At 33.6% G+C, this 27002-nt stretch overlaps 1 protein-coding gene across 2 annotated transcripts in view; it reads right to left on the reverse strand.

The window, feature by feature from the left end:
• ATRNL1 (attractin like 1) overlaps positions 1-27002 on the reverse strand; it is a 1271094-nt gene that overhangs the window by 600993 nt on the left and 643099 nt on the right. For both annotated transcript variants that reach the window (XM_074233580.1, XM_074233579.1), the window contains exon 25: positions 62-123. In XM_074233580.1, coding sequence (XP_074089681.1) covers positions 62-123 — 62 coding nt within the window. The remainder of the gene's footprint in view (positions 1-61; positions 124-27002) is intronic.

Here is a 27002-nt window from a genome sequence, read left to right on the forward strand (position 1 = left end):
TTGACAGGACATAAATCATAATGCAGGCTTAACAAGTCAAAAGTCAGCAAAAGCAATTTACCTGAAGAAGGTGACAAAGAATTGCACAAGATCCATGATAGTATTGTGCTGTGAGAATGCAATCTGTAAATCAAATGAAAAGCAAAGTGAGTATAAAATTTAGTAAGTCTTTTCTTTCCCTTTGGATTTCTAAGATACTATAAAATTTGCACTATTTTTAAAACACTTGTTTTTACAACAGGAAGTTAATTTTTATCATGCTTTAAAAGTATAGATTTAAAAATCACTAATCATAGGTAGATCTTCATAAATATTTGCAAATGATTATGTTGTCAGAATTCTGTACATCCTTTACCATCAAACAATAGGATATCAATGATATTTTCTTCACATATATAAGAGTAGGCTAATAAGAATTTTATTCAAAACTTAAAATGGATGAAATATGCCCTATAAAAGACTGACTCAATTGTTTTCCCAATCTAATATCTAAAGATCCTTTCAGATACAGTTTATAAAATCTCATTTAAAAAGCAGGGGAATAATTTTTGAGTAACAAAGATATGTTCATTGTAATAGTTATCATCCCCATTCATTCTTAAATAAAGAAGAAATGTACACATTATACATAATATAGAATTCCAAAGAATAAAACATTGACACATAACTTTAAGACTCTCAAATGATCCAAAAGAATTTTTCTTTCCTTAATGTTAGCTAATAATATAGTAATATCTCATCTATCCAAATGCAAATAACTTTTCAATCCCTTTTTATAGTCAAAACTTGAAGAAATACTTTTACCTTAGATCTTTTTTCTTTTTTTTTAGGTTTATTTTTTTTTTTTTCCAAGGAAATGGGGTTAAGTGATTTGCCTAAGGCCACACAGCTAGGTCATTATTAAGTGTCCGAGGCCAGATTTGAACTCAGGTACTCCTGACTCCAGGGCTGGTGGTCTATCCACTGCACCACCTAGCAGCCCCACCTTAGGTCTTAATAGAACAAAAGTATATCTAGATTCATAAATAGATTATTTTTTCTTGATAACACAAGATCATCACTGAGAAGATTCATTCTTCTAAAATTTAAACTTATGATATGCTCTTCTTTCCTTTCACAAACCTATTTCACAGATCTGTTTTTTTTTCTATGATAGATTCTACAATTTTCTATTTCTATGTTCTTGCTTAAGCTGTTCCCTATAGATGAAATATCTTTCTTACTTATCCCCATCTATTAGAATAGTTACAAGCCTTTAGGATCCTTGAGAAGTAAATGTAAGATTTAGGTAAAGAAAAAAAAAATTCCTAACCATTAATGTTATTCAAAAAACAAAATGGGCTGCCTTTAGAGAGCTAGTTGGCAAAGAACATTAGAGATTGGGGTTAGAGTAAAGAAAATTGGAGTTCAAATTTAGCCTCACAACTTACATTTCCTTATGGTTTAGTCACTTAATTAATCTGTCTCAATTTTTGGCATACAGGAAAGAGTTCTGAATTGCAAGAATTTCATTCTTGCCCTAACTACAATAGATTTTTTGGCCTTTGGGCAATCATTTAAGGTGTCAGACAATATTTCATTCATCTATAATATTAGCATAAAATCACTTACTCATGGAATTGATATATAAATCAAATGATTATATGAAAATGCTTTTAAAACCTGTACTCTAAACATAATGAATTAGTGTATCTATTTTCTACATCCCCTTTAATATTTCTTGTTTTCCTTTTCTTTCATGTTCTTATGAGTTCATATAATAAGAGAGATGGCATGTAAAAAATTAGGTACACATAGGTATACTGTTTGTCTTTCATTTTCCAAGAAGACCACAACAAGAGGGAGGTGAGGCCATGACAAGCAGCTGAATTGGATTTGAGTGTGGGGGATGCTGTGCTAAGTCACCAGCTTCACTTTCTCCTTCAGAGCCACTTGCTTCCAGTGGACTGATGCTTGAGCTTCAATTCAGGACAATGGGAGATGTTTCTGGATGCGAGGCAACAGAGTTTAAGAGACTTGCCCAAAGTCACACAGTTAGAGTCACGACAGGTATAAGGTGGTATCACAGAATTGCTTTAATTTTCATATATCTAATTACTAGTAATCTAGAGCATTTTTATTTGAATATTGATAGCTTTGATTTCTTCTGAAAATTGATATCAATTGGGGAAAAACTTGTACTCTTTCTACATGACAGTTTCCAAGTTATTTATTAATATTTACCATCAAAATTGCTTTTTTCAGCTTATTCATATTATGTATTTATCACTTTGAACTCTTTTAAATGTGGATGTTTTCTATATCCATCTTAGTCCCTTTAATAGACAGAAAAGTCCCCCAAAACTCACAGGTACATATTACCAGATGAAAGGAGTTTTCTATTTCAATTTGGGTTTGACATTTATATTTTTGTCAATTTGTTTTAGAAAGAATTGACTTGTTTTGCTAGAAATGGACGTATTATTAAAAAGTTATCAGGATATATCTCAGATATAACATATACACTTTTCTATTTGATCAGGTCTATCATTTAAAATATTAGCAGGTGGAAAGAGAATAATTATTTATATAGTCCCTATTGGGTATCAATCACTAGGCTAAGAAATTTTTGTAAATATCTCATTTGATCCTTACTACAACCTTTTTTACAGTTCAGGAAAATGAAACAAATGGTGAATGATATGTATTTGGTCACACAACTATTACGTGTCTGAGGCTGTATTTGAACTCAGGTATTCCTAATTCCTTGGGGCAGATGGGAGGTTCGATGGAATTCAGTGCTGAGTCTAGATCAGGAAGACCTTAAGTTAAATGTGGCTTTACACACTTCTAGTCATGTCAGCCAGTCACTTAACCCTGTTTGTTTCAGATGCCTTATCTGTATGAGCTAGATAAAGAAATTGCAAACCACCCCAGAATCTTTACCCACAAAGTCCCCAAATGGGGTTACAAAGAGTTGGACCCAACTGAAATTACAAGAACAATAAACAAGAAGAACCTTAACTACTGTGCCATCAACTACCTCTGAAGGGCTAATTGAAATAAGACCCAATGAAAGTTTCAAATGGGTATGGTACAACTTTGATAAGACTGTGGGTGAGTGAAAATAAATGTTGAGGTTTTGGAAGCATTTATATAATTCTAAACTATCTAGATGTTACAAAAAAGTCTCTTTTGCACTATGCAGTAAATCTGTGTGAAAGAGCAAATAGACAAAAGACAAATATTTAGTTCTTTTATTTAGTTTTCTCTTATAGATGATAAATATTAAAGTGGTCAAGGGGTAGATTGTTTATTAGAATCATCAGATGACAGCTACAGTGAATTATCTCCTATAAAGGAACATCCATTCAAAAGCTAACAGATGACAACCACAGGCAGAAGAGAAAACAAAGAGCCAGGGTCAGTTTAAATTATATTTATGCCAAATATACTACAAATAATTTTGGTTTCTAAAAAACCTTTTAACATTATATGTCCTCATTTTCCAATGGATTATAACTTGATATTGATGTGCTTGTTATATTTTAATAATTTTGTCATGCAATTTTCATTATTCCTGATTTCAATTTGCTGACTAAAAATAAAGAAGATAAAATTTAATTATCTAGGCAAGTCAAACTTTAAATCCCATCTTCTTATTAGGAGCCATCTTCCAGACCCATAATAGTATTTCTGCCAATGTAATATGGTATGTATGAATGATAATTCATATTACTGACAAATTAATTAAAATTAAAACCACTGTATATTGACCTAATAACCATACATATATGCTTAAGATATTGGAGAGAGAGAGATGATTGGAGGAAAAACTATATCTGCACCATTCAACCTAAGAATAATTGAGAAAAATTTCAATAGTAGACTGTGTATTTGGTGATGAATTCTTTTATCATTACAAATTATGAAAAAAAATTAAAAATAGTCTCTTTCTGGCAGTGATGGCAGCAATATGGTAGAAAAGGGGAAGACCACAAATTCATTTAGTCCTTGGCTCTCTAAATGTGAGATCCTTGTCCAACAAGTAGGCATAATACTAGACAAAGAAATCATATCAATCTTGACAGTGGCAGTATAAATGAAATCTTAAGTCTAAAGAAAATTACATCAAAACAGAATAACAGACTTTCCATGATCTTAAGCAAACTTCTTGTGCATCTTCAACATATACACATGCATTCATGTTTTATTAAATAAAATTATTTTTGACATTTTATATCTATTTTTGTTATTTGTTCTTATGAGTACCCCTCATCACTGCTAAAGGGATTTAAATTTCAAATATATTAGAGATATAATAACTGAATCCACAAAACCTGATGTATTGAGAGGAGGGAAAGAGAAATAAAGAAAGAGAGAGAGAGAGAGAGAGAGAGAATAAGAACAGAGGAAGAAAACTATGTTATAGAATTAGATGGACCATCCATAGAATTGAGCCACCAATACACATATTTCAAATAGACATTATTCCTGGACAATGAGCTGAATCTAGAATTGAAGCATAGTATTGAAACCATAGCCTAAATTGCCTTTGAGAAATGGTGGAATACTTTTATGGAACTCACACTTCTTGATAAAACATTCCTCTTTTTAACAACAGGTTTTCATTGATGCTATATATAGTTATTACTGAAACCTGGCTCTCCCCTGAGGGCAAAGTCTCCCTGGCTAACCTTTCTATTACTGACATTACCTTTATTCATTCCCTTTAACTCCCTGATAAAGATGGGGAAATTGGAACTTTCCTTTTCTCTACAGCCACTTCTAGGTTCTTCACGTACCTTTATCACTCAGTAACCTTTCCTACTTTGCAGTTCATGCAATTCAAATCTTTTACCCAAAGCCCTGATAGATGCCATCTAGATTTCTAAGTCACTCCCCTTATTTCCTCTTTGATTATGGTACATGATGCAATTTTTCTCCTTTCTTCAACACGTGCTTCTTACTAAGGGCCTCCAAAATACATATCGACTCTCCCTCAAAAACTCAAACCACTAATTCTTTAGCTTACTCACTTCCCATGAGCTACTACCCTCTCAAAATATGTCCAAACCTTTCAACTTGCCATCACCCAAAATGAACCACTTCCATGGTCAAGATTTCTAAAACTCTCTTATTTGATCATAAACTATTGGATTTTCACTTCTCCCTTTGTATTCTCTTACAAAAATTTCATTCAGGGAAAATGGCCAGAGGGGTTGAAGGTATTGGTTTGCTCTGAACTATCTACTTTCTCCTCTTTTCTTCACCTTGACCTTCTGATAAATCAACTCTACACTCTTTTGTGCATTTCTAGCTCACTTTATCATTTTGCCAAGTATACCTTTCCAAGTCTTAGTTTTTGGATCTCTACTATCATTTGTACTTGTCTTCAGTGCAAGCATATGCTACTGAATGAAGGTGCAGAAAATCATGCAACCATTCTGATTGGATTTAACTGCAAATTTATGTTTTACAACTTCAACTGGGCCTCAGCTGGGTAATCCTTATATATCTGCCTTATTAGTTCACCATCTCAGTCTCTACAGTGGCTCTTCCAAACCTTTTCATCCCTTCTCAAACTTTCTTTTGGTCCCTCTCTTGCCCACATTCTTGAAAGAGAATTTTGACTCATATTTTATAGCCAGCAGGAGTTCCCTTATGTCACCTTTTTTTTTCATCTCATGTCACTCATTTGCTTTCTGCCTACACTTCCTCCTTCATCCTCCCTCACTGGATGAAGACCTTACTCCTTTCCAAGTCTAACCTGTCTATATGCTCAACCAACTATGAGCTCAACCATTCCATTCCATCTCCTCCAAAAAATTCCCAAATCTGTTATCCCTACTCTGCTATTTATATTCAATCTTTCACTTTCTTCTGTCTCATTCTCTAATGCCTATAAGCATGTTCATGTCTCTTCTGTCCTTAAAAAATCTCCACCTGCTCTTTCTATCTCACTAATTATTATTCCATATCTTTTCTGAACTCTATGATGAAACACTTTGAAAAAGTCATCTAAAATAAGTCTCCACTTTCTCTCTTATTATTATCTTCTTAACTCCTTGCAATCCAGCTTCTAATGTTACCATTTCTCCAAAACTATTCTCTCCAGTCACCAATGATCTTTCATTTGCAAAATTCAATAAACTTTTCTCAGCTTTTTTTCTTCTTTGAAATTTCTGTAGCCTGAACTCCTCACTATCTCTCAATCCATTATATCAATTTGTTGCCACAGTTCTAGATATCACTTTCACAACACCTCTCAAATACATTCACCCTTTTCTCCTCTGACATGGTCACTAGTCTGGTGCAGGCCTCCATGACCTCACACCTGGTGCAATATCTTTCTGGTGGGTTGGCATATCTCAACTCTCTTTCCATTCTAATCCATCCTCCATTCAACCAATAAATTGATTTTCCTAAAGCACAGATAAACCATGTCAATCTCCTACTCAATAAATTCTAGGCACTGTCTATTGCCTCCAGTATCATACTAAATGGTCCATTTGGCATACAAAGTCCTTCATAACCTACCTAGTCTGCATTCCCAATATTTTCAGTCTTCATAAACATTATTCCATTTAGATACTATTCTATTTAATGATATTCTTCTTTTTGTTATTACATGAACAAACTTCTTGAAATTTTCTCTTGCTGTCCCCTTTTGCCTGGAATACTCTCATTCCTCATCTCCATTTATTGGCTTTCCAGCTCCCTTTAAATCACAACAAAAATCCATTCTACTATGTGAACCCTTTTTTGAACTTCCCAATTTTAGTGCCTTGTTATTAATGAATTTCCACTATCCTACATCTAACTCATTTGTTTGTATTTATTTATTTATTGTTTCCCTCATTAGATTATTCTTCCTTTGAGGCAGGAACCATCTTTGCCCTCTTTCTGAATCCTCCAAGCTTAGCATAATGTTTGGCACCTAGAAGATGCTTTAGAAATGTTAATGATTGATTATATGGTTACAAGTCATGAAACACCACAGTCTCCAAAGAAATTAAGGTCAATGGCCACCCAAAGAGATAAGCCCATAACACTTTATTATACAAAAATTATATAACAGAAATGGTGGAAGGGGTATCATCACAGGGATATATGAGTAGAAAATTGCAATCTTATATGGCAAGTGCAAGGGATAATTTGCGATCTTCACTGGAAATATATTTAATTAATGCTTATAGAAATAATAGGAAAATTGCCAGAACATTGACTGAATGTTACTTGGAGGATAAAGAAGAGAAGGTAATGGACAAGAGTCCAACCACAGGAGAGGGAATAAGTTGTGGTGTCCACTCTGGTAGGAAAATCCCCACTGATGCAATCACAGATCAATGGATGCAGTCAAGCATGCCAGAGCTGTATTGTTATTAAACTTTCCTTAAAAATTGTAAATACTACTTGTATTACATTATTGGATACCAGGAGCAAGTGATTAACTAGAATCCCTTTCAACAACCTTTGCAAATATGAAAAAGTATTGATAATATAAGTTATAAAAAGGTTTTGCCTTCAAATGAATAAAGCACATGATTCAGATTATAGAAAGTAAAGTTTTGTCACAATCTTACTATATGATGCACAACCTCTTCATTTTTTATGTCTCTAAAATAAGGTCCTAAATTCATTATCCATCATGAAATAGAATTAAATGTGTTATACTGAAAAGCATCATGAATTTGTATTGAGGTCCTGAATTCAAATGTGAGTGACCTTAGGCAAGTCCCAGTAGTTCTCTGATACTCAGATTTCTTATCTGTAAAATGAAGAGATTGAACCTGGTGTTCTCAATGTGTCTTTCCAGCTTTAAATAAACAAACCTATGAAACACAGGCCTTCAGATAAGACAATACCTTAAATTTCTTGGTATGTAATATTCTAAACTCCTTTGGATAAAAGTATAGGATCAGAAGATGAAATGATTTAAAATGTATCTTTGTTTATTTGGTATAACTCATGTGGAAATAAATGCATGGTAAAACAGGAAACTAATGACATTCTTTCCTGAGTAAAAATCCCTAAATTGTCATTAAACAATGTATACTTTGTGCTCAGATTTCAAGTCCATAATAATTTTAAGTTTCATTTTGAAGAAAATACATTTGCTAATCTAGAGGATGTTTTAAATATATCTTTAAGTTCTCTGTCATAGAAAATAAACATTTTCCAAATTCTCATTAGCAGGTAAAGAAGAAACAAAATCATTAGCTCTATAAAACTTCTGTATTGATTAAAAAATAACTTCTCAAAATATATATAATGTTTAAAACAGTAATTTCCCTTTCTAGAACATTTGTCAGAATATAATGTTTCAAGGGACATACTAGCATACAGAGACAAAACACAAGCAATTTTCAATAGATTTCCTAAGTGACTCCATTAAAAAGCTATTTGTCAGGGAAGGTTTTACATTTTACATTCCTGCAATTATTTTCACTTAAAGTGTCAGTATTTGTAGGAAATGTCCCTTATTTCAGAAACAATTATTGTCAAGGAAAACTATGGCAATCAATATCTACAGTTCTTCTGATTATAAATGATAGAAATATAAGATAACTTCTACATCAAATATTTCCATCAAAGGTCAATACCTTAATTCCTCTTTTTCTGCATTATATTATATACAAAAGGCCTTCATTTATAGCTATTGAATAAACTTTTGATAGCTTTAAGCTATTAAGGTTATCCTCTATAAATATTTACAATGGAGAAGAGCAATTTTTAACAGATGTAGTCATGATAGAATGTGCATTTCATCAGGTAGCATAAACCAGTGAAACCACAGAATAAGGAAAGTGTCAGATTGATAAAATGCTGAATTTGTAGGGTTCATCAAAATTAGCCCTCACTAACTGCAATGTCCCAATCAGAAATTATCCTTCCATTGTTAGAGGATCAGCAATAGTTCTTTGCTTGATTTACATGTTCTCATTATATTATACTTCACATTGTAATTTATTTATCTTTATCCTTTAAGTTCTTTAAATATATTCATTATCCCTTTCTAATAAAAGTTCCATGACCAAAATGACACCATTATGTTTGAGACAAATTACAGTGTGTCTAACTGTGGCTGATCAGACTAATCATCTACCACAGCTTGAGAAAAAATAGTCCATGTGTATACCTGAGGTGGGGACTGTAAACTTATGTGTGTCATATTTCTTTTGAGCTACTTCAATTCTGCCATCCTCATAAAGTATAGCACCCTCACTGATGAGGGCATGCCATGCTGGGCAGTCCTGTGCCAGTGTCTCCCATGCTGTACATTCAATTCTAAAGTTCTTCAATGAGACCTTTAGGGAATCTGAGTATTGCTTCTTATGACCCCCTTGTGAGCACTTGCCCTATGTGAGTTCTTCATCAAATACTATTTTTGGCAAGCATACATCTGGCATTCTAACAACATGACCAGTCCATCATAGTTGCACTCTGTAAGTAATGTTGGATTGCCAGGAGTTTAGCTAGAGAAAGGATCTTAGTATCTGGTAGCTTCTCCCGCCAGGTGGTCTTCAGAATCTTCCTAAGACAACGTAGATGGAAGCAATTCAGTTTCCTGAAATGGTGCTGGTGCACCATCCAGGTTTCACAGGCATATAGCAGTGAGGTCAGCACAACAGCTCTGTAGATCATCAGTCTAATACCTCTTCTCTCCCACACTTTCTTTCAGAGCCTCCCAAATACTGAGCTAGCTCTGGTAATGCTTGTGTCAACCTCATTGTCAATATTACCTCCCTGGAAAGAACACTGCCAAGGAAAATGAACTTGTCCACAGTATTCAGAACTTCTCCATTTGCTGGAATCGATGGTTCCACATATGGATGGTGTTATGCTGGTTGATGGAGCACCTGAGTTTTCTTTGTGTCAATTTTTAGACAAAAATTAGCACAAGCAGCACAGAATCGATCCACACTTTGTTGTATCTCTGCTTCAGAGGCTGCATTGAGCCAGTCATCTGTAAACAGAAGATCCTGCACCAACACTCTTCCACTTTGATCTTGGCTTGTAGCCTTTTCAAGTTAAATAATTTGCCATCATTGTGGTAACTTATCTCGATGTCATGTTCATCCTCATTGAAAGTATTTGATAACATGGCTGAAAATATACTAAAAAGCATGGGAGCAAGGACACATCCTTGTTTCACTCCATTGGTGACTGGAAAATTTTGAGAGCATTACTCACCATCCAGAACCGGGGTATGCACACCATCATGAAAGTGCCATACAATTCTGATGAACTTCCCAGGCAACCAAATTTTAACATAATTTTCCATAAACCCATGTGACTGGCAGTATCAAAACCTTGGTCAGATGTACAAATGTTGTATACAGACCTCTGTTCTGTTCCTGGCATTTTTCCTGGAGTTGTCAGGCAGCAACACTATATTGACTATCCCTCTACCTTTTCTGAAGCTCCACTGACTCTCAGGAAGGAGACCAACTTCTAGGTGAAGGATCAGCCTATTGAGGAGTCTGGCAAGAATATTACCAGCAATGACTAAAAGAGAAACACCTCTGTGATTGTCACAGGTCAATCTATTCCCTTTACCTTTATAGAGATGGGTAATAAAGGCATCCTTGAATTCTTGGGGGATAACCTTTTCATGCTATATAACCTGGATAATTTTAGTCAGTTTTGGGATGAGCAGAGGACTGCCCAACTTGTGGATCTCATTTGGAATAGAATCAGCACCAGATGTTTTGCCATTTGAAAGGAGCCTAATGACATTCAAAAACCTCTTCTTCAGTTGGAATTTCAGATAGGGACTGATTGACATCAACGTGAGGTAAGCGGTCAAATGGCTTCTACACTGATTGATGATGGTCTGTTAAGAATACTATAGATGTGTTCAGCTCATCTCTTTAAGCTCATTTATTAACTATAAAGTGTCAATTATTTTTGTACATGCTCTGGATAGAATGAACAAATATATTAAAAAGAAAAAACATATGTGGGATCAAAAGGAAATAATTAAAATAGAAAAGGCACAATAAATGAGAGGCTGGGAAAGAAGTCAAGTAATATGGTATTTTAGCTGAAAGTTAAAGGAAATGAGGAAGCAGAGAGAAAGAGTGAGAGCATTCTAGGGAGGCATGGGGAGCAGACTGAAAAAGTTATCAGAACCCATAGATGTAGTGTGTGGTTCAGGAACAGCAAGAAGGACATAATTATAAATTGTTTTCCAGAACAGCAAAACCAGTTCATGACTCTTTTAACAATGCATTAATATACCTATATTCTTACAGTTCCTTCAAGAATTATCATTTTAAAAATGTTTTCAACAGTTGTTTTTAATTCTGAGTTTCTAAATCTATTTCACTCATGGAAATAACCTCTCCCTACTCATTGAGAAAACAAACAACATGATACTCATTATACAGTTAAAGTAATTTACAGTGGGGAGGATAGCAATTTTTAACAAATATAGTCTGAATACAATATGCTTCTTAACTATTCTGCCAAAAAAATGGAAAGAAAAATAAAGTGAAAAAATATGATTCAGTAAACACTCAGAATTCATCAGCATTTTTCATAAAATTGGCTTGAATCATTGAGTTGGTTAAAATAGCTAAGTTTTCACAGTTGATTACTATTATAGTTTTGATTTTTTAATTTTTTAGGTTTTTTTGCAAGGCAAATAGGCCTAAGTGGTTTGCACAAGGCCACACAGCTAGGTAATTATTAAGTGTCTGAGGCCAGATTTGAACTCAGGTACTCCTGACTCCAGGGCTGGTGCTCTATCCACTGCACCACCTAGGCACCCCTGATTACTATCATAATATTACTATTGCTGTGTAAAATATTATGCTACTTCTGCTTACTTCACTTTCCAACAGTTCATATAAATTTTCTTAGGTTTTTCTAAAACCATCTTCTTCACAATTTCTTAGAGAACAATAGTATTTTCAGTCATTACCCAATAACTGAGCATCCCCAAAACGTCCAATTCTTTGCCACCACAAAAAGAGCTATATAAATATTTTTGAACATTTGGGCCTTCCTTTGACCTATTTGGTATTTCTACATCAAAGGATAGGTTCAGTTTTATAGCCCTTTGTGCATATTTCTAAGCTGTTCTCCAGAATGGTTGGACCATACTGGCACACCCAACAATGCATTCACGAACCTATTTTTCTATATTTCCTCCAGCATTTGTTATTTTCCCCTTTGTATTTGTTATCCAATCTTATAGATATATAGTGGTATCTCAGAGTTATTTTAATTTGGATTTCTCTATTAGTGATTGAGCATTTTTTATCTAATGATAAGTTTTGATTTCTTCTTCTGAAAACTACCTATTTATATCCTTTGACCATATATTAATTTGGGAATGACTTTTTCTATAAATTGGGCTCAATTTCTCAGTTCTTGAGAACTGAGGCTTTATCAGAGAAATTGTCTGCAAATTTCCCCTCAATTTTCTGCCTTCCTTCCAATATACAGTGCATTTCTTTTGTTTTCGCATAATTCTTTTACTTTCATGTAATAAATATTATTGGCCTCCTGGATCACTATCTTGCGATGTTGGAGGGGCATACATGACTCAATGTAATGAAGAACAAACAGAAATACTCATGTGGGTCTTAGTGGAGACTTCTGACAAATATAATTCACCAGAGAAAGAAATGGCAAATCACTCCAGTATATTTGCCAAGAAAAGCCCATAGATAATCTTAAAATAATAAAAATATGACATCAAAAGATGAGTCTTTTATATGTTAGAAGAGCAGTATTTTAAACAAGAACAAGTAGCTCCAGAATTAAGGACAAAAATGGGAAAAAACTGAAAGGAAGCTTAGCTGCAGATAAGTCTGGTGATGAAAGCAAAGTCTTATGCTGCAAAGATTAATATTGTGTAGTAACATACAATGTAAGGGCAGTGAACTATGGTAAGCTGGATTTGATCAAACAGGAGCTAGGAAGATTATATATTAACATCTTGAGTGTTAGTGAACTTAAATGAATGGGAATGGGTGAATTTAAGTGATCACTGCATATACTACTGTGGATAAGAAGCCTTTAGAAGAAATAGAGTAGTCAAAACGAGGGTGAGAAAAGCAGTACTTGGTATAGTCTCAAAAATGACAGAATTAGAGTTGTTTAACTTGAAGGCAAACTGTTAATATCACAATAATAAAAGTTTATGCTCCAACTACTGATGACTGAGGCAAAAGTTGGTCAGTTCAATGAAGATATAACACCTTCTGGAAATGACACCTAAAAATATATCACATTCACCATAGAGGATTGGAATGTCAAAGTAGGAAATAAAAAAAATAATTGGAATAAGATAAATTTGGCCTTAGAGTATAAAATGAGATGGGTCAGAGATTAATAAAATTCTATCAAGCTCACAATTTGCAACAAACCCTCTTTTTGAACAATTCAAAAGCCAGCTCCACACATGGACATCTCTAGCCAGTCAGTTTTGAAATCAGATTGATTTTGTACTTTGTAGTCAAGGAGAGAGAAAAAGCTCTGTCTATACAATTAGAAGACATGGAGCTGACAGGCTCAGCTCATAAGTTTCAAATTGCAAAGACAAATTGAAGACAGTAGGGGAAAACCATAAGTCCATATAATTATGACCTAAATAACATTCCTTATGAATATGAAGCAGAATCAATGAATAGATTTAAGGGATTAGATCTAGTAGACAGAGTTCCTGAAGAACTATGGACAGTTTTACAATATATATATAGGCAGATGCTACAAATAATATTCCAAAGAAAAAGAAGAGCAAGGAATCAAAATGGTTGTCTGATGAACTGATGGAAAAAAAGAAAGCAAAAAGTAAAGAAGAATCAGAAAGATATACCAACTGAATGCAGAATTCCTGAGAATAGCATCTATTAAGAAAGTTTTCTTAAATGAACAATGAAAAGAAATAAAAAATAAAAATTAGAAAGACAAGTTTTTTCCAAGAGAACTAAAATGATCAGTCAATACCTAAAGAAATTAATTCAGACTATCCACTGGAAGGTCAAATAGAGACCTGAAGATTAAATACTTTGGGTACCTGATCAGAAGATAGGACTCACTGGAAAAGACCTTGATGTTGGAATAAAAGGAAAAGAGGATATCAATGGATCAGATAGATAGACAGTGTTCTGGGAAAAAAAATGAACATGAACTGAGACAGACTTTGGTAGATAGTGGAGCACAGAAGAGCCTGGTCTGCCATGATACATGGAGTCATGACAGAATATCAGCAACAATTAAATGGAAATTATACATTTTGCCTCTCACAATTCTCTCTATCTTTTGTTTGATAAACAAAAAACAAAAATTCTTCCATTATCTATAGACCTGAAAGCTAACTTTATTCTAAGATTCCTTAAGTTGTTTATTATATCAGCTATAGATCCATACCACATATATGGCATAAAGATATTGCTCCAGAGGTTGCAAGACTGCTTTCTAGTTTTCCTGGAAAAATTATTAACTTGTCAGCTAATGCATTCTTGTTCCAAAGACTTGGATCTTATGGTTTATCAAACAGTAGATTGTTGTCATGATTTACTTCTATATATTGAGTTACTCAATTCCTACTACTAATCAACCAATTTCTTTCTTTTTTTCTTGAAAAGGTTATTTATTTTATTTTTTTAAGAAAAATTGTATTTATTTTGAGTTTTACAATTTTACCCCCATTCTTGCTCCCCCTCCCCACAGGAGGCATTCTGTTAGGCTCTACATTATTTCCATGGTATACATTAATCTCAGCTGAATGTGATAACAGAGAAAACATATCCTTAAGGAAGAAAAATAAAATATGAGATAGCAAAATGACAAAATAAGTTTTTTTTTCTAATTTGAAGGTAATAGTCTTTGGTCTTTGTTCAAAGTCCATAATTCTTTCTCTGGCTACAGATGGCATTCTCCATTGCAGATAGTCCAAAATTGTCCCCTGGTTGTTGCACTGATGGAATGATCAAGTCCATCAAGGTTGATCATCACCCTTATGTTGCTATTAGGGTGTACAATGCTTTTTTGGTTCTGCTCATCTCATTCAGCATCAGTTCATACAAATCCTTCAAGGCTTCCCTGAATTCCCATCCCTCCTGATTTCTAATAGAACAATAGTGTTCCAAGATATACATATACCAGAGTTTGTTAAGCCATTCCCCAATTGAAGGACATTCACTTATTTTCCAATTCTTTGCCACCACAAACAGAGCTATTATGAATTTTTTTTGTATAAGTGATGTTTTTACTTTTTTTCATAATCTCTTCAGGATATAGATCCAGTAGTGGTATGCCCTTTGGACATGATCCCAAATTTCTCTCCAGAATGGTTGGATCAGTTCACAGCTCCACCAACAATGTATTAGTGTCCCAGATTTCCCACATCCCTTCCAACATTAATCATTGTCCTTTCTGGTCATATTGGCCAGTCTGAGAGGTGGGAGGTAGTATCTCAGAGATATGTGTTAATTTTAATTTCTCTAATAAGTAATGATTTGGAGCAATTGTTCAGATGAATACAGATTGCTTTGATTTCCTCAGCTGTAAATTGCCTTTGCATATCCTTTGACCATTTTTCAATTGGGGGAATGGCTTTTTTTTGAAAATTTGACATTTTTTACAAGTTTTTACAATTTAATATAAAATTTGACATTTTTTACAATTTTTTTACAATTTAATTTAAATTTGACTGTCTATTTTAAAATGAGTCCTTTGTCAGAAATACTAGTTGCAAAAATTGTTTCCCAATTTGATACATTTCTTTTGATCTTGGTTACAGTGGTTTTGTCTGTGCAAAAGCTTTTTAATTTAATGTAACCAAAATTATTTATTTTGGTTTTAATGATGTTATCCATCACTTCCTTGTTCATAAACTGCTTCCCTTTCCAAAGATCTGACAGGTAAACTACTACTTGATCTTCTAGTTTGCTTATAATATTTTTTTTTATGTCTAAATCCTGTATCCATTTGGATCTTATCTTGGTATAGGGTGTGAGGTGTTGGTCTGATCTAAGTTTCTTCTATATTAACTTTCAATTTTCCCAACAGTTTTTATTGAAGAGAGAATTTTTATCCCAGTAGTTGGACTCTTTGAGCTTATCAAACAACAGATTACTATAATCATTTCCTGCTATTGCACTTAGTCTATTCCACTGATCCACCACTCTGCTTCTTAGCCAATACCAGACAGTTTTGATGACTAATGCTTTAAAATAGAATTTTAGATCTGGTAAGGCTAAGTAACCTTCTTTTGCACTTATTTTTCATTGAATCCCTGGAAATTCTTGACTTTTTATTTCTCCATATAAATTTACTTACAACTTTTTCTAACTCATTAAAGTAATTTTTTTGGAATTTTGATTGGTGGGACACTAAACAGGTAGTTTAGTTTTGGTAGAATTGTCATTTTTATTATATTAGCTCGACCTTTCCATGAACAGTTGATGTTTGCCCAGGTATTTAAACCTGATTTTATTTGTGTGAGAAGTGTTTTGCAATTGTTTTCAAAAAATTTCTGAGTCTGTCTTGGCAAATAGACTCCCAGGTATTTTATTTTGTCTGAGGTTACTTTGAATGAGGATTTCTCTTTCTAACTCTTTCTGTTGTATCTTGCTAGTCATATATAAAAAAAGGTGAGTATTTATGAGTGTTTATTTTATATCCTGCTACTTTGCCAAAGTTGTTAATTATTTCTAGTAGTTTTTTAGATGACTTTTTGGGATTCACTAGGTATACCATCATGATATCTGCAAAGAGTGAGAGTTCTGTCTCTTCCTCCCTATTCTAATTCCTTCAATTTCTTTTCCTTCTCTTTTTACTGAGGCTAACATTTCTAATATGACACTGAACTGTAGTAGTGATAATGGGCATCCTTGTTTCACCCCTGATCTTATTGAAAATGCCTCAAGCCTACCCCCATTGCATATAATGCTTGTTGATGGTTTCAGATAGATACTGGTTATTATTCTAAGGAACAAAGCATTTATTACTACACTCTCTAATCTTTTTATTAGGAATGGGTGCTGTATTTTGTCAAAAGCTTTTTCAGCATCTATTGATATGATCATATGATTTCTGATAGATATGTTATTGATATAATTAATTGTACTAACAGTTTTCCTAATATTGAACCAACCCTGCATTCCTGGGATAAATCCTACTTGATCATAATGTATTATCCTAGTGATAACTTGTTGTAATCATTTTGCTAAGATTTTATCCAAGATTTTTGCATCTATATTCATCAGGATTAGGTCTATAATTTTCTTTCTCTTTTTTAAATCTTCCTGGTTGAGGTATCAGCCCCATATTTGTGTCATAGAAAGTTAGGCAGAGTTCCATCTTCACTTATTTTTCCAAAGAGTTTATATAGGATTGGAACCAATTGTTCCTTAAATGTTTAATAGAATTCATTTGTGAATCCATCTGGTCCTGGAGATTTTTTTTCTTAGAGAGTCCAACAATAGCTTGTTGAATTTCTTTTTCTGAGATGGTGTTATTTAGGCTTTTAATTTCCTCTTCATTTAATCTGGGCAACATATATTTTGTAAATATTCATCCATTTCACTTAGATTGTCAAATTTATTGGAGTTGGGCAAAAGAATTCCTAATCATTACTTTAATTTCCTCCTCATTGATGATAAATTCAACTTTTTCATTTATGATACTAGCAATTTGGTTTTCAGGGGTTTATCAATTTTATTGGATTTTTCATAGAAACAGCTGTTGGTTAGTAGTTTTCTTGCTTTTGATTTTATTAATTTCTTCTTTAATTTTTAGAGTTTCTGATTTGGTTTTTAATTGGGGGGATTTTAATTTGTTCTTTCTCTAATTTTTTAGTTGCATATTTAGTTCATTTATTTCTTCTTTATCTAATTTATTCATGTAAGCATTTAAAGACAGCCGCCTTGAGTGTATCCCATAAGTTTTGGTATGTTGTTTCATTATTGTCATTATCTAGGATGAAATAATTAATTCTTTCTCTAATTTGTTGCTTGACCCTCTCATTCTTTAAAATGAAGTTACTTAGTTTCCAATTAGTTCTGGGTCTATATCTCCCTGGCCCAGTATTGCATATGATTTTTATTACATTATGATCTGAGAAAGATGCATTCACTATTTCTGCCTTTCTGTAAGTGATCATTAGGTTTTTATGCCATAGTATATGGACAATTTTTGTGTAAGTACCATGTACTGCAGAAAAGAAAGTATATTTCTTTCTATCCCCATTCAGTTTCCTCCACAGGTCTATCATATGTAGGTTTTCTAACAATCTATTTATCTCCTTAACTTCCTTCTTATTTATTTTTTAGATTTAACTAAATCTAAGAGCAGCACATTGAGATCTCCTACTAGTAGAGTTTTGCTATGTCTTCCTATAGCTCTTTCAACTTCTCTAAGAATTTGGATACTATACCATTGGGTGCATACATATTTAGTATAGTCTATGATACCTTTTGGGAGAACATTTTTTCCTTCCTTATCTTTTTTAATGATCTCTATTTTGGCAGCTGCTTTGTCTGAGATAAGGATTGCTACCCTTGCTTTTTTCACTTTAGTTGAAACAAAATATATTTTGCTCCAATCTTTTACCTTTACTCTATATGTATCTCTCTACTTCAAATGAGTTTCTAGTAAGCAGCATATTGTAGGATTCTGGTTTTTAATCCACTCTGATATTTGCTTACTTTTAAGGGAGAATTCATCCTATTCATATTCAAAGTTATAATTACTAACTCTTTATTGCCCTTCATGGTATCTTCCTTCTGTTTGCATTCCCCCCTTTTTTCCCTTTGTCCATATTCCCCAGTGTTTTGTTTCTGAATACTTCCACCTTCATTATTTGCCCTCTTTTATCAACCCCCCCCTGTCTTTCCCCTTTCCCTTTTCCCCTTCTTCCCTTCCTTCTATTAGATCCCCCTTTCCCTCTTTTAATGCTTGAAAGATAAGATAAGTTTCTTAACTGAGCTACGTTAACTTTTAAGCCAAGTCTGATGAGATGAAGGTTCAGGTGGTTCTCCCCTCCTCCCTTCTTGCCCTCATTACAAGAGGTCTTTTGTACCTTTTGATATAAGGAGATTTACCCCATTCAGTCTCCCTCCATCCTCCCTTCTACTTATTTTCCCCCTTTTAAAGGAGGTATTGTTTTTAAATCATTCTATCTGAGTCACAGAAAAGTTATGAGTGTCCATCACTTCTGGCTTTGTATTTTCTCTCTAATAGAGTTACAATTCTCAAAACTTTTTAGACTCTTTCTCCGAAGTGGGTATATAGCCAGTTTCACCTTATTAGATAGCAGTTTTTTTCTTTACCCTTTTTTAAACCTTTTCATGTGTCTCTTGAGCCACCTGTTTGATGTCCAAATTATCTGTTTAACTCTGTTTTTTTTTTATCTTGAAATCTTGGAAGTCTCCCATTTCATTAATTGTCCATCCTTTCCCCTGGAAGATAAGGCTCTACTGGGTAGTGGATTCTTGGCTGCATTCCAAGCTCCCTTGCTCTTTGGAATATCTCATTCCTTGGAATGAGATCAAAGGGCTTGCCCTTTGATCCCTTAATGTTTCTGCAGCCAGGTCATGTGTAATCCTTATTGTGGCTCCTTGGTATTTAAAGTTTTTCTTTCTGGATGCTTGCAGGATTTTTTCTTTCATCTGATAGTTCTGGAATTTGGCCATAACATTCCTTGGCATTTTCATTTTAGGATCTCTTTCTGGAGGGAATTGTATTCTTTCAATAATTATTTTGCCCTCTGGTTTCATGATATCAGGGCAATTTCCCATCACTAAATCCTGTTATATTAAGTTCAGGCTTTTTTTCCTCCTCAGTGTTTTCAGGAAGGCCTATAATTCTCAGCTTCTCCCATCTTGATCTGTTCTCAAGGTCAGTGGTTTTGCTGATGAAGTATTTTACATTTTCTTCTATTTTTTGATCTTTTGATTTTCTTTAACACAATCTTGTTGTCTCATGAAGTCATTCGTTTCCACTGATTCTATTCTTATTTTAGAGAAGATTTTTCTTCATTTAGCTTTTGCAACTCCTTTTCCAGTTGGTCAATTCTGTTTTTAAGGAGTTTTCCATTTGCCCAAGTGAAGTTTTGAGAGAATCATTTTCTTTTTGTATTTGCCCAATTGAAGAACTGAGAGAGTTATTCTCCAATTGTATTTTCCAACGAGTTGTTTTCTTGTTGTGAGATATTAATTTTCTCTTGAGTTTCTTTTCCCAATTTTTCCAATTGATTTTTAAACTCCTTCCTGATTTCTTCAAGGAAGTCTTTCTGGGTTGGAGACCAATTCATATTCTCCAACCAATACATATTCTCCTCAGAAATACTAGATCTCTCTGGGTTAGAATCTGTCTCTTCTAAGTATTTCTCCATGGCCAACCCTCTACTCTGGACTTCCTTCATCTTTCTAGGATATTGTTGTGTTGGGGGCCTGGCTCTCAGAGGTTTTCTTTTGAATATCCTAGAGGCTTTGTTCACTTGGCTTAGTAATTTCAGGGGACAGCCAGTAAGGGGCACTTGTTGCTCTCTCTGGAGTGTTTGAGGTCCTCAGCAGCAGGGTCTGAGTTGACCTTGAACCCTGGGCTTGGCCTGGAGGAAGGGAGCTAATCTCTTTCTGTTGAGTGAACTCTGTTGCCCTGAGGAGGTGGGGGGTGGGCTTGTTTATTGTTTGTTCTGGGCAAAGGTCTGTGCTGAAAGTATGGAGCTCAGGTCCCTGGCCCAACTGGTTGTTTTTCAGATGTGCTCTGAGACTCTGTGCTAGAACTCACCCTCCCTTAGCTCCCCTCCCCCCCCAGCCCCTAAGACTCAGCGGCTGAAGTTGGTTCTCACACTCCCCACTCACTGAAGTCTTTATGGCTGAGGTTGGCTCTCTGTCTTTCCCCTGGCTTATGCCCCGGTCTGATCCTCTGTTCTCATCTCCTGGTTCACCCATGGTCCCCTGAGACAGACCTTCTTGGTAAGGGAGGGTGGAAGGAAATTTTGTAACTTATGAAATATGCATAGGAATATGGATGAATGTTAAAAAAGACCTTTCAAACATGTATTTGGAAAAGGAAAACCAATGAAAAATAAAAGGAAAAATATTTCTAATTAGTTGTTCAATGGAGAATTTTTAATTTCTTCATTTAATAATTTATTTCCTTCCATAATTAATTGATCTGCTCTTTCTCTTTTTTTTGAGGGTAGCAATTGATATAAACTTTTACTCTAATTAATATATTGACTGGATACCACCAATGTTTGTATATTATCTCTTACTTTTGCATGTTGTCTCATTACTGCTGTCTTTAGTGAAATTATTCCTATAATTTGTTATTTGACTCATATCTTCAGGATAAAATTATTCAATTTCTAATTAATTTTTAATCTATGCTTACAAGTAGTTATATTTAATCTATTTTTATTGCATTGTTCAAAAAGAGCACCTTTAATATTTGTTTTTCTGCATTTATTTGTGAGATTTTCATGCCATAGTACATTTTCAATTTTTTTGAAAACACCATATATCTCAGTGAAAAAAATGTTATGTTTTGTTTTTAATCCATTTGAATTGTCTCTAGAGAACTATTATATCTACCTTTTCTAAAATTCTATTCATCTCCTTAACTACTTTTCTATTGTATGTTTAGATTTATCAAGTTCTGAAAGTAAAATTTAGGATCTCTCCCAACATAATTTTACTCTATATTTCTTCCTGTAATTGATTTAAATCATCTTTTAAAAATTCTGATGCTGTGCCATTTGGTACCCTCATTTAGAATTGATATTACCTGAATATCTATCACATCTTTCAGCAAAATACAGATTCCGTGCTTGTCTCTTTCAATTGGGTCTTTTTTTAGGTCGTGCTTAGCTTGAGATCATGATTACCACCTGTGAATTTTTTTTATTTCTTTTTTTTAATTTTTTAGGTTTTTGCAAGGCTAATGGGATTAAGTGGCTTGCCCAATGCCACACAGCTAGGTAATTATTAAGTGTCTGAGGCCAAATTTGAATTCATATATATATGTATACAGAGATTGCTAAGTGTTTATATCTCCATGTTGGGGAACAAAGATGGCTACAATTACCTGAGCATAAAAATGTGCTCTTTCCTCTTTGAATGAGTTCAGATTCAATAATATTCAAGTATTGTCCATTTTTTCCTTTCCATTCTAAAATTTTTATTGATTTTTCTTTTATGTAAACCTCATTTTTCTTTTTCTTCCCTACTTCTCCTAGTAAATCCTTTATTATCAGTATTCTAGTCAGTTTTTTTGAGATCATCCTGACAAATCAGCCTCACACCAATTTATTCTAAGTAGACTCATTCTAACTGCCCAAATGGTGATAAATATAAACGATTAAACCTACTCAAATTTCTCATGACTTCTTATTAATTTTGACCTTTTTTTTATTTTGACCTTTTTTTAATTCCTCTCTTGAATCTTATGTTTGAATGCCAAATTTTCCATTCATCTTTGATCTTTTCATCAGGAATGCATGGAAGTTCTCTAATTAAAGATAATTTTTTTTCTTTGTAGGATTATTCTCAGTGTTTTGGGGCAGGTTTTCTTGGTTATAATGCTATCTTCTTTTCCTTCAAGAATATCATAGATCTAAGCCTTCCTTCTTTTAATGAGATAGTTGTAAATTCTTCTGTGATTCTGGCTGGAGGCTTATTTGTCCTTGAGTTCTTTCTTTATACCTGCTTCCAACAATTTCTCCTGGGAATAATATTTCTTTTGAATTTGAAGTTTAATGAGATGATTGGTAAAGTCTTTTAATTGTTATTTTCACTCTGGTTCTAAACTTTCCATCTGGCCAGTTTTCCTTGATAATTTTTTGAAATGTTTTCTCAGCTTTACATGACTTTCAGGTAGTCAATTGTTAAATTATCTCTCCTTGATCTGTTTTCCCAAATCAGTTGTTTTTGTCATAAGATTTGTCAAATATTCTTCTTTAAAATACTTTCAACTTTATTTTAAAATTTCTTGATGTCTCATTAAGTCAATAACTTCCACTTGCCCAATTCTATCCTTTCAAAAAAATTATAATTTTCAGCTTAGTTTTGTATTTCTTTTTCAGTATTTTTTTATGCCTCTGACCAGGCTGTCCTCTTTTTCTAATTTTCTGTCATTATTCTTATTTCTTTTTTCCATTCTCCTTATACCACTATTTTATTTTTAAAATCATTTATTGATATTTTTAAATCTTTAATGCTGAATTTTTGTTGGACTAATTACCAATTTTCATTCTTTTGCTGTGAAACTTTATGACCATTGATTTTCATAGAGCTATCAAATAAAAAGGAAGGTTCTCAAACCCATATTTTTTTTCATTCTAAATCTAGTCCTAGTCATTGGATTATGCTGCTTCTCCACTTTCTTCCATTATAATTTTAATATCTGATTTATAGAAAAATTGATAACTTAAGCCACTTTAAAAATGAAGTGGGGATAAGGTATAGCAATAAAGCATCAACTGCTTTGTTGTGAGATACATATTTTGAAAATTATAAATACCTTTGAAATGTATAATAAATAACACAATTGCCAACCATAACATTCATATAGCTTATTACTTCCATTACAATTCTTTTGTCAGAAACAAGAAGTTAAAATATCTATTGGCTTTGATGTTAAATTAAAAAAAAATTATCACGTCTCTTTACTACAGAAAGATAATGTTGAGTTCTTGATTTTATTCTAAAAACTAAAATTTTTTTCAGAAAAAGGCAAGGACAGCAAGAGAATTTTAAAGGTGGTAACTTTTTCTTTTGCAAACAAAAGAACCACACTTCCTTAGATAATGTATAGCTCTGAGGTCAATGGAAAGATCAGCTAGGCTTATTTAACATAATTGCCAACTTAAATACAGTGGCACTCATTTTTCTGGTTATCATCATGCATAAGTAACTCACAAGTCACTTTAAAAGAGATAGAAGAAAGATAATTGCTATATGAAGTTGCTCATAGATTTTCATAAAAAATATGTCTTAGGAGATTAAAGGAAGGAGGATTTAAAGTTTAAAGAAAAAAAACCTGCAAATGTCTTTGTTCTGGTGATTTTCAAATAGAAAAAAATAAAAAAGGCAATATACCAAAGAGATAAGACTCAAAAGCAACCTTACACACATAAGAGAGTGGTTAAGATATTTAACAGGAAAATTCCACAGATAACAATAAAATAATTTACTGGATACAAAAGAAAATACAATATAAAAATGATCAATGACTTATTATATTAATTTTGTCATATAATGGATACTTAACAAATACTTGCTTAATTAAAAACTGAAACATTTAAAGGTCCTTAATAAGATAAAGGAATATTCTGAAGATGATACTACAGAAATACTTAGCTAGCATTGATGCTCTAATCATTATTATGGAAAGAGCTACTAAAAAGATTATTCTTATTGAACCACCAGAGCATTACTAATTGAATAAAATTAAGTATATAGTATTTAATTGTCAAAATATGTATCTTTTGGTACCAGGATGATGAAGTGAGGAAGGAACCCTCTAAAACCCTCCCCAATTCCCCTCCAAACAACTAGAAAACTGCCTCAGAATTGATCTAGTAGCAGGGGAGTACCTTGCCAGCAAGGCAGGGAAGAAAGGTTGACCTCCTCGGCTGGGAGGGGCGGGCTCCCAGAGTAGCCCCAGCAGCCAGCCTCACAGCAGGGGTTCTGCAGGAAGGCTCTAAGTCTAGGAAATCCATCACTGAAGACCAACTTTCCAGCAAATCTGCAGCCTTCTAGGCAAGTGAAGAGTTTGTGAAACTTCTCCCCAGCACAGAAAATCAGAAAGGTCTTGATTCCACTGCTGACCAATAGTGAAGCCCTGTTCCCAGGGTGACCAATAGATCTCTCCCCTGGGGCCTATCAGCAGGATTTCCATGACAACCCAGAAACAGGGTTCTATCCCTCAGGAAGATCATCAACAAAATTACTCCTCCAGGTCCTCCTAATAGAGAGATCCTGCTTGCATGGTAATTGAAAGCATGGACCCACCCCTGGGTCAGATCAGCAACAAGATTCATCTTCCAAGGCCAGCCACCAGAAAGACATAGCTACCTAGAAGCAAGGTCCTAGCCCTGGAAGAGGCTTAATTAAACATTCTCAAACATTTAAAGGTCCTTAATAAGATAAAATAAATAATGAAATAAAATAAAATATTATCTTCATTCTAAAGATGACCCCACATGGTGGGGAGCCAAAGGGAGTCCCCCCATCCCCACCCATTACAAGCTAGAAAGGAAATCTACCCTCAGACAAAGCAAGCAGCTTTGCCTTGAAATCCTGGGAAAGCCAGCAATAAGATCCCGAGTCCCAGTACAAAAGTATTGGGAAAGTGTTAGAGCCCAAGGCTCACACATAAAAGAACCAAATCACAAAAAGGCAGGAAAAAAACAATGAGCAAAAATACGCAAGGAAATAACTTGCCTATAGAAAATTACTGTGATAATAGGGAGTATCAAGGCATAAAATTATAAAAGGAAAACCAGCATCAAAATGAAGCACATAAAGAAACATGTATTATGATCTCAGGCTCAAAAAGAATTCTTGGAAGAGGTTAAAAAAGAATTTCTAAAAGCAAATTAGAGAGAAGAAAAACTGGGGAAAGAAATGAGCATTGCAAGAGAATTATAAGAAAGCATTAAAAGCATGGGAAAATATGTATAAAAATTTACCAAGAAAAATAACTTCCTAAAAATAAATTGATCAAATGGAAAAGGAAGTATAGAAGCTTACTGAAGAAAATGATTCTTAAAAATTAGAATTGAACAAGTAGAAACTATTGATTCTATAAGATATCAAGATACATTAAAACAAAATAAAAAAACTTAAAAATAAAATGTGAAATTTCTCATTATAAAAACATCTGACCCTAAAAATAAATCCGGGAAAGATAATATAATAATTATTAAATTACCTAAAAGACATGATTTTAAAAAAGGCCTACACAACATTCAATAAATTTTCAAAGAAAATTTCCCTGATATATAAGAACCAGGGGGTAAAACATAAAAATTGAACCAAATAACCACTTCAAAGAAATCCCCAAAACAAAACTCCCAGCAATCTCATAGCCAAATTCCAGAGCTCACAGATCAAGGAGAAACACTGAAACAAGCTACCAAGAAACAATTCAAATACCATGTAACCAAAATCAGGATTATTCAGGATATGACAACTTTCACATTAAAGAACAAGAGAGTCTGAAATACGATATAGCAGAGGACAAAGAAGTAGGAATACAATAAAGATTCATCTATCCAGCAAAATGAATATAATCTTTCTTGGGGAAAAAATGGATATTTATTGAAAATCAAGAACTTTCAACATTTCTACATGAAAGACCAGAGCTGAATAAAAATTTGAACTCACAAGACTGAAGGGAAATATAAAAATAATGCAGGGAAAAGATGTAGAGTATTATGACTGTAACTGAAACCAAATCTGTAATCTTAAAACTTCTTGAATCTTGTTAAATTGGGTGGAGGTTTCCTGCTCTTGAACTGTAAATTAACTAGAAATAGAGCATTATAAATGTAACTGAAACAAAATTTGTAAACTTAAAGACTGTTAAATCTAGTCAATTTGGGTGGAGATCCCCATTCTTGAGATGTAAATTAACTACCACTGATTCATTGTTTAATGGAAAATTTATATCCTGATCTCCTTAGGTTTAACCCTCTTCCTAATTTCAGGTCTATTAAAGGGAAGGGAGTTCACCTTTTGCCCTCTGGATGAGAAGCAAGACATAAAAACCTGGGTTGGACTCTGGTCAGAATGGCCAGTCTTCTCTGACTGCCTGACAAGCTCAGCTTTGACTGCTCTTTTGTCTCTGTCTTTCTTTACCTATCATTTTCTTATGTGTTGTAACTTCTTCAATAAATTTCTTTTGTTCCTACCCTTGCTTTCCCAAGTCTGAATAATGATTCCTTATAGGCAGAACTGAACTCAAGTAGCAAGCAACTACAAAAAGGTAAGAAAGAAACAAAAGAAATCCAGTAATACTAAACTGTTTATATTTTTATATGCCAAGAT

Source organism: Macrotis lagotis, chromosome 4, assembly GCF_037893015.1.
Source record: "Macrotis lagotis isolate mMagLag1 chromosome 4, bilby.v1.9.chrom.fasta, whole genome shotgun sequence".
NCBI classification, from domain to species: Eukaryota; Metazoa; Chordata; class Mammalia; order Peramelemorphia; family Peramelidae; genus Macrotis; species Macrotis lagotis.